This window comes from Eurypyga helias, unplaced genomic scaffold, assembly GCF_000690775.1.
Source record: "Eurypyga helias isolate BGI_N326 unplaced genomic scaffold, ASM69077v1 scaffold4187, whole genome shotgun sequence".
Taxonomy (NCBI): Eukaryota; Metazoa; Chordata; class Aves; order Eurypygiformes; family Eurypygidae; genus Eurypyga; species Eurypyga helias.
The window spans coordinates 12,423-20,460 of NW_010263554.1; the positions used below are offsets into that span (position 1 = coordinate 12,423).

Here is an 8,038-nt window from a genome sequence, read left to right on the forward strand (position 1 = left end):
CCCCTCCCTCGCCCTGCTGGCCATGCTGCTCTGGATCCAGCCCAGGATGGGGTTGACATCCCCCTCCCTGAGCCCACAGGTACCTACCCATCGAGGTCTACGAGTTCCTCCTCGCTGCGCAAGCTGAGCACGTAGAGCGTGGACATGGACACCACGCTGGAAAGAGAGACAGAGGTGGAGGCTCAGACGGGCATGGAGCAAGGGACATGTGGTACTGGCATTTTTTAACCCATGAAAGAACCTGTAGGTCCACAGCCCCTCGCTGCACACCCCGTGGATGGCGTGGGCCAAGGGGATGAGCTGGAGAGCAGAGGAGCAGCAGCCCGGGGGTGCGGTCTCACCTGAAGGCCATGATGATGACCAGGGCAATGATGGTGCCCTGCAGGAAGCGCTGGCTGATGCAGGCCTGTTCCGGGACAACCGATGGTGACTGTAAGAGGAAAAACTCCCAGGATCAGCTCAGGGCTCCTCACCGCTCCGGTTCTCACATAGATCTCACCCACCCCATCCCAAGCTCTCTTCCCTGCAATCCCTGAACCCTCACAGAGCAGGTAATGTCTTCATTAGGGATGGATAAAAAGGAAGGAGAAATCACGGAAAAGGGAGCAGTAAGGCTCTCTCCCTCTGCACTGTGCCTAAGAAGACACAGGAAGAACATGCAGATGACCGTTCCCGGACAAGCCACCTCCCCCCCGCAGAGCACTGCTCCTTCGGGAGCGGCTCCCTTACCTTGCTGGCTACTTTGTGGGGTCTTTTTTTGTGGGGCACACTTCCCGCTCGGCTGAACTGGCTTCCAGTTTGGCTGCAAGGAGAAAGGAGGAAAGGAGCTGAGCTGTGCAGGGACAGCATTCTGCCCCAAATCCTGCATAAGCTGGTCAGTATGATGATTTTGGAAGCATGAGAAACAACTAGCCCTGAGAAAGGCACTCACTTACTCTGGGGAAGCGTGGAGAGAACTTCATACTGGGATTTTTTAGGCTGGTCTAAGAGCAGGCTGTCGGACTGTGTATGCCAGACCAATCTCAGCTCCTTGAATCTACCCCAGGCCAAATGACAACAGCCAACACCTCACCACTCCTCCCCATCTCCCCATCCCAAACCAAGCTGTCACTCAGCACTGCCTGGCCTCAAAAGGAGACATCCCTCCTGGCCCCCCATGCTCTCCGTAATCCCGTACCTGAACGCCCCGGAGCTCACGGTTGACTTCATGCTGTCCAGCCGCTTCAGCTTGGCCAGCTTGTGACTCCACCTCTCCAGCTCATCGATCCGGGTCTCCAGGTTGTCTGTCAGTTTGCACAGCTCCTTCACGGCTCCCACGTTCTCCATGAAGATGCGCTCCTGCCAGGGAACAGGTCGGCAGCCTGAGTGGCCTGGCATGTAGGAGCATAGGCCACCCTGACTGCTCTCCCATGCCCTGCCCCAGGAGAAAGGCTACACAACACCTAGCTCTGGGGGAAGGGGATCCTCCAACATGACACATCTAGACCTCTACAGCCTCTGGATGCAAGAACAAGAGATGTGCTCTTCAATCCCACCCAAAACAATAAATGTTGGTGCAGGATCCCTGAGCTTTCCTGCTGCTGCTAATCCAACAAGTCATAAAGTCCCCGTCTTCATCAGGAGCCCTTGATCAAATCACGAGTGATGCTCCCCATCTACACCTTCTCCACCCCAGCTCTACGTTTCTTGCTCGACAGTGCAAGTTGCTGAGTTATTCCACAGCATTATCCAACAGACAGTTGATCCAGATGAATGGAGAGCCCAAATCCGGAGCAACCTTCAGCCCTTCCGGTAAAGGCAGGGTGTCCCAGCATCTCCCTGCTGCTCGCTGGTGATGTAACTGCAGGGATTTAGCTTCCACAAAGGAGAAACAGGGCACTAAGGTCAGTCCTGGCCATTCCTACTCCAGACAGAGTGATGCAGGAGAAAGCTGGCAGCTTTGGGAAGCTGTCCCCTCGACGTGTGCTATGGGAGGCTCTCCCCTCAATGCCCCGAGCAGCAAACAGGCTGCCACAGGTTACAGAGAGGTCAGCAGCCAGGTGCTCTGGGTTATCTTGACATAACCACCTTATCTTATCTAGAAAGGAGGGATTAGGACTAAGAGCCTCCCTACAGGAGGCTGCGAACAAGGAGCCCTTCCTGAGGGAGATGCTGACAACTTTCACCAGCATCAGGCTCGTTCCTCCCTGCTGATGCCTGCTGTCCACCCAGGGCTGCTCCTGACATCCCCAAGACCAGCCAGGTCTGAAACTCATATGGGTGAGGTTGGCCTAGAAGCATTTCCCAGGTTTCCCTCATCCATTTCCAGCTCTGCAACTCCCTTGAGCCAGGTCGAACAGCCTCCCTGCCCCTCCTGTCTACCACCAACCTTGTTCACCACCAGGAAGTTCTCAAGGGTCTTCCCATTGGAAAACACCAGATCCCCGCTGTCCTTCACAGCTTCAGGCAGGATCTCCTTTACCTCCTGAGCAATGACACCTGTGGGGAAACAGCACTGTGGGTCAAGGGGGCTCGGGGCAGGGTTCCTCCTGCCTGTGCTGGCAGGATCCCTGTTTCCTGGGATGACATAAGCTTTGTCCTCCCTTCACCACAGCCTGTGCAGGACCAGAGCTTGTTGGGTCGGGGCAGGGTTCCTCCTACCCGTGCTGGCAGGATCCCTGTTCCCTGGGATGACATAAGCATCGTCATCCCTTCACCCCGGCCTGTGCAGGACCAGAGCTTGTTGGAGGGCCCGTGAGCTGGGCAGCCCCCTCTCTCCTACCCCATGCCAAGGGGCTGCCCACGGGCAGAGCTGGGTCGGTACCACAAATGCTGCTGTAGGTAGCAGAACACGGGGTCCAGTGCTGCAGTACCTGTCTCCGAGGTGTTGTCGATGCCCACCGTGGCCGCAAACTCGGGCTTGTAGTTGTAGTGTACCAGTCGCATCCGGGAGATCCTCTTCAGCTGCTCTGTGGTGTCCACCTGGGACAAAACAGACCCGTGCAGCTCCTAAGCGGGGTCTTGCTTCTTAAGTTCCCATGACTCTGACACCGAGCAGCAAAACCGACCCTGGCAACAACTTCGTGGGACAGCGCTGAACCCTGCCCAGACCAGCTCTTAGGACAAACAGCTTTTGCACTGGGCTTGATCTCCAGTTCTTGTCACGGGACAAGTTCCTTGGGTAGTGAAGCCGTGAGGAGACCGAGTCCCACTGCACAACCAGGCACGGGGCAGATCTCATAAATCACAGAATCACAGAACAGTTTGGGTGGGAAGGGACCTTAACGCCCCCCCAGTCCCTCCCCCTGCCATGGGCAGGGACACCTTCCACTAGACCAGGTTGCTCCAAGCCTCATCCAGCCTGGCCTTGGACACTCCCAGGGATGGGGCATCCACAGCTTCTCTGGGAACCTGTCCCAGTGCTCCCGCCCTCGGCGGGAAGAATTCCTTCCTGAGGGCCCATCTTCATCTCCCTCTTTCTGTTTAAACCCGTTACCCCTTGTTCTGTCACTCCATGCCCTTGGAAAAAGCCCCCCCAGCTTTCTTGTGGCCCCCCAGGCACTGGAAGGGGCTCTGAGGGCTCCCCGGAGCTTCCCTTCTCCAGGCTGACCCCCCCAACCCCCCCAGCCTGGCCCCAGGGCAGAGGGGCTCCAGCCCGCGGATCATCTCCGGGGCCTCCGCCGGACTCGCTCCAACAGCTCCGTGTCCTCCTGCTGTTGGGGGCCCAGAGCTGGAGCAGAACTGCAGGGGGGTCTCCCCAGAGCGGAGCAGAGGGGCAGAATCCCCTCCCTCGCTCCCCTGGCCACGCTGCTCTGGATCCAGCCCGGGATGGGGTTGGCTTTCTGGGCTGCCAGCGCACACGGCCGGCTCATTGCTGGAATAAAAGCCATGGCTGTAGCCAGCGTTTCGGGACAGGCACATCCAGCTGAGGGCACTCCAGAGCAGAGCTGAGCATCTCACCCAGGCTCCAGCAAACCCTGTGCTGACACACCTGCCTGTGTCCAGGTTTGTAACTGCAGCGTTTGCCAGTTCTGGCTAACAGTGGGAGAGTCAATATTCCCTAAGGCATGGTGGACAGGGTGTGTTTGGGACAGAGAGGGACAGATGGACTCCTAAAGGCACTTCCCATCTGGGCCATAGGAGCTCAGGCTGCCCATAAGGGCTTTATCAAATCAGCATCTGGAATCAGCTCACAGGACACTCACACTCTCCGCAGCGCCTCTTCAGATCCCGGTTTTCCTGCCTCTTACCTCCTGAATGTCCTCCTTCACTCGGATGTCTGAAGGGTGCATCAGCGAACCCATGACCTTCACATTGCCATGGACCACGAGGGCTTCATCCGGGCGGTCCGTGTTGATGCCAACCCGGCCGTGGTGAAAAACGGTGTCGGGGAGCTGCGCCCGCTGCCAGAGCACGTCGCTGTCACTCTCAAACTGGCCAGGGTTAGAAGCCTGTGGAGAGACAGGGAAATAGGGACTGAAAAGCAGCAGGAGCAAAACCAAGGAGAGAAACGCCACAGCGCTGCTGGGCGCCCCGAGATGCGGGTGGAGTGAGGATGTCAGGGGACCCATCCCTCTCCAGCAGCAGTCTGCTGTGCCCATTGGCGAGGGCGCAAGAGCTGAGGAACAAAGCTTGGCAGAACACCCAGCCAGGGTGTCCTTGCTCCACAGAAGGGACAGGGAGATGGGGAAGATCTTGGCTGAAACTGGGGCATGTTCACCTGGGTACCCTGAGAAGCGGGAAGGAGCTTTTGGGATGAACAGTCCAGGGCAATGAGGTCTTGGTGCGGGTGCCGTTCCAGCCCTAGGAAGGTCTGGAGGCTGCCCCAGCCTCACGGAAGGGACAGCAGGAGTTGGACAGGGACAGCAAAGCACAAGCAAGGCCATGGAGGTGCGAGACAGAGCTCTGCAGCAGCACAAGGCAAAGTGGCAGGGGCAAGGATCCGCTGCCAGCCCTGGGAACAGATCCCAGCCTGCCCTCACGGCAGAGGCAGCCTTGGCACCCATCTGCGGGCCCTGTCTAAGCCTCTCCCGGCAGGAACCAAGGCTGCTCTGCTCCTCTCCCTAAGGAATAGCTTTGCTTTCCTGAGCTGTCTGTTAGCTCTCAGAGCTGTTCCAAAAACCCCAACCAGCACCGTGCCAGGACAGCAGGAGACCAAGTGACGTGGCTGTTGCTCCTGGGTCCCAAATCCCAGGGTTCTGCCCTGCTGCCGTGGTGCTGTGTCCCACTCGCAAGTGGGACAGGGCAGTCGAGGGTGCCCGCAATTCCCTGCGCTGGGCAACACGGGGGCTGCATAATCCATTGCCAACTTACTTTGCAGTCTCCGAGGTCCCTCTGTGTTCTACACCCTGCCTGCACGTCCTGCAGTGAGCCACGAGACTGAGAGCCCGGGGATGGTGCTCATCTCTCTTCCCACTCCTCCGCATTCCCATCTGAGCGCTGCCGCATGCTAAGGCACGCGCCAAAGGTGCTGCCCTGGGAAAGCACCCAGTCTCCCTGCACCCATAGGCATTGTCCTTGCTGTAGAGTCCCAAAACCACTGTTTCCAACAGCTCTACCCCACACACTGGTCCAACCGTGGGAGAATGGGATGCTTTCCCTCTCTCCAATAGTTTTTTGTACGCTCTGAGGCTGCTCTGACTAAGTAGCCATGGAAAGGTTGGAGTCAGAATCCGGGCATGGGTAGGTATAGCTACAAGCAAGACAGGAATGGTTTGGAGAAGGAAGGCAAGGGCTGGGTGGAGAAAGCACTGAAAAGCCAGAGGAAGATGGGAGGATGGCCCAGGACATCCAGGAAAGGGCTGTGGGCACCCGTCGAGGCTGAGGGAGGAGAGAGGGACTTACTCGGACAATGATGCGCTCGGAGATGTGGGCTGCCAGCGTGTAGTTCTGGTTCTGCGCGTGTGCCTGCAAGGCTACCACGAGCATGAAGTACCTGCCAAGAGGGGAGAGGGGTCAGGGTGCCGTCCTGAGACCGGGAGCTGCCGAGTCTGCTTCCTCTCCAGGGACCAAAGCACCAAGCCGTCATGGTGGGCTTGGCACATCCCCTCTCCTTGTGTCCCCAACCCTTCACAGAGTTTTTGTGGCCACAGCAGACACCTCCTTTTCTCCACACAGACAAGGATGGCCAACGCAGGACCTTTCCTCCATGTCCCCCTCGCTGCAGCCACACTTCCCAACCCAGGGACTGGCACATCCACAGGACCCGAGTGCTCAGAATGGCTCGGAGAAGGCCCCTCACCTCTGGTCTGGGTTGGGTTTGCCTTTCTTGCGCATGTTGTTGGCTGTGGTCTCGCTGAAGTGCAGCCGCCCCACAGTGACCTTGGTGACCTGCTCTGGGGGCAGGTTGACCCTGAGGAAAGGAAAACAGAGGAGTGAGCGAGGAGATTCTTTGGGGAATAGCCATCTCCTGGCCTACACCACCAAGGATGGTCTGTGAACGGGGCACAAAGCAGAGTGGTGAATGTGAAGAGGGGAAAACTTTGCAGCTCTCCTATGGGGACATGCTGGGAGAGTTGGGGGGTTCAGCCTGGAGAAGGGAAGCTCCAGGGAGACCTCAGAGCCCTTTCCAGTGCCTGGGGGGCTACAAGAAAGCTGGGGGGGCTTTTCCCAAGGGCAGGGAGTGCCAGGACAAGGGGGAATGGGTTTAAATTGAAAGTGGGGAGGTTTAGATTGGATATCAGGAAGGAATTCTTCCCGCAGAGGGTGGGGAGCACTGGGACAGGTTCCCAGAGAAGCTGTGGATGCCCCATCCCTGGAAGTGTCCAAGGCCAGGCTGGATAAGGCTTAGAGCAACCTGGTCTAGTGGAAGGTGTCCCTGCTCATGGCAGGGTGTGGGACCAGGGGGGCTTTAAGGTCCCTTCCCACCCAAACCATTCCATGATTCTATGAACACCCCGGGCAATACTCACGTGACAGGGTTGAAGGGCCGTTTGCTGCGGTCAGACTGCGACTGCTCTATGTTGATCGACTGGTTCAAGGCCTCTAGCTGGAGGGAAAGATTTGGGTGTGTGACAAAGAGTAGAAAGTCAAAACCTTCCCCTTCCCACCTCCATCTCCCCAGCACAGGCCAGCCGCCTGCCCAGCCCTCCTACGACCTGGTACAACAACACCCAACTTGAGGGTGGTCATTCTCCAAGCACAGCGGGGATCAATCTTCCCAAACGATCTTCCCAAAGTGCTCATATACCTCCAGAGTCAAAGGTGAGCGAGAAGCAGCCCTGAAGACACCCAGGCAGTGATTGAGCCCGTCTTAGGACTCAGATATATATCAAGATCTGCCTAGTTCTGGCCTTCAGTACTCCTACACCCTCCCTGACAACTCAACACATGAAGATGTGGTGTTGCCTGATGCCAGCTTTGCCAAGCACCCCTGCTCCCTGCTGGATTCACTACTGGCCCTTAGCTCCCGCTTGCCTTCACTCCGTGCAGCTTCAGGTAGAAGCACTCTAAGGGTTTCAGGCCCTCGGGGGTCTTCACATACTTGGGATCTCCAAGCATGCCGATGTAGACCGTGACCTGGAAGTGATTCTTCTTCTGGCACACAAAGGCGTCGTCACCCACAGAGAAGTTGAACCCCTTGTCAGCGTCTACGCGGTACGTGAGCATCGGGCTGTGGAAAAGGGAGCAGGCGTTAGAGCAGAGCCCTGGGAATGCCATGAGAGGCACATGCTAGGGGGGGGAGGGAGGATGAGCCCCGCACCCAGAGGTAGAGGCAGTAAGGGGTCCCTGTGGCACGGTACACGGCCACGTCCCAGGGTGTGGATGCACGTGAACCACCCCACTGATGGGTGGGAAGGGCTGGGGGAGAGGGGACAGGTCCATGTCCCACCACACCTGAATAACGACCGTGTCGTGAACAGTCCCACCTCAGCACAGACTGTGAAGGCCACTTCTGCTCACACAAAACCATGGGAGGGGAAGGAGGGTTGTGGTGGGGCAAAGGAGACGGTCTCTGATGCTGTCCCCTCCGCCGTGCACCGACACTGCTCTTGGGTGCCCGCAGGGCTGGTCAGCACAGGCAGGTACTGCCTAACCCGATCCCAACACCCTGCCTAAG

General features: G+C 57.9%; 1 protein-coding gene across 1 annotated transcript in view; it reads right to left on the reverse strand.

The window, feature by feature from the left end:
• The window catches only part of MYRF (myelin regulatory factor), a gene marked incomplete at its 5' end in the record, with an annotated part of 14,359 nt that extends 6,768 nt beyond the window's left edge, over nucleotides 1–7,591 (reverse strand). Inside the window, 11 exons of the mRNA XM_010156075.1 lie at nucleotides 88–156; nucleotides 342–430; nucleotides 730–802; nucleotides 1,178–1,338; nucleotides 2,369–2,478; nucleotides 2,853–2,961; nucleotides 4,230–4,430; nucleotides 5,824–5,914; nucleotides 6,221–6,331; nucleotides 6,891–6,967; nucleotides 7,396–7,591. Of these exons, the coding sequence (XP_010154377.1) occupies nucleotides 88–156; nucleotides 342–430; nucleotides 730–802; nucleotides 1,178–1,338; nucleotides 2,369–2,478; nucleotides 2,853–2,961; nucleotides 4,230–4,430; nucleotides 5,824–5,914; nucleotides 6,221–6,331; nucleotides 6,891–6,967; nucleotides 7,396–7,591 (1,287 nt within the window). The remainder of the gene's footprint in view (nucleotides 1–87; nucleotides 157–341; nucleotides 431–729; nucleotides 803–1,177; nucleotides 1,339–2,368; nucleotides 2,479–2,852; nucleotides 2,962–4,229; nucleotides 4,431–5,823; nucleotides 5,915–6,220; nucleotides 6,332–6,890; nucleotides 6,968–7,395) is intronic.
• Between the last annotated feature and the right edge of the window lie 447 nt (nucleotides 7,592–8,038).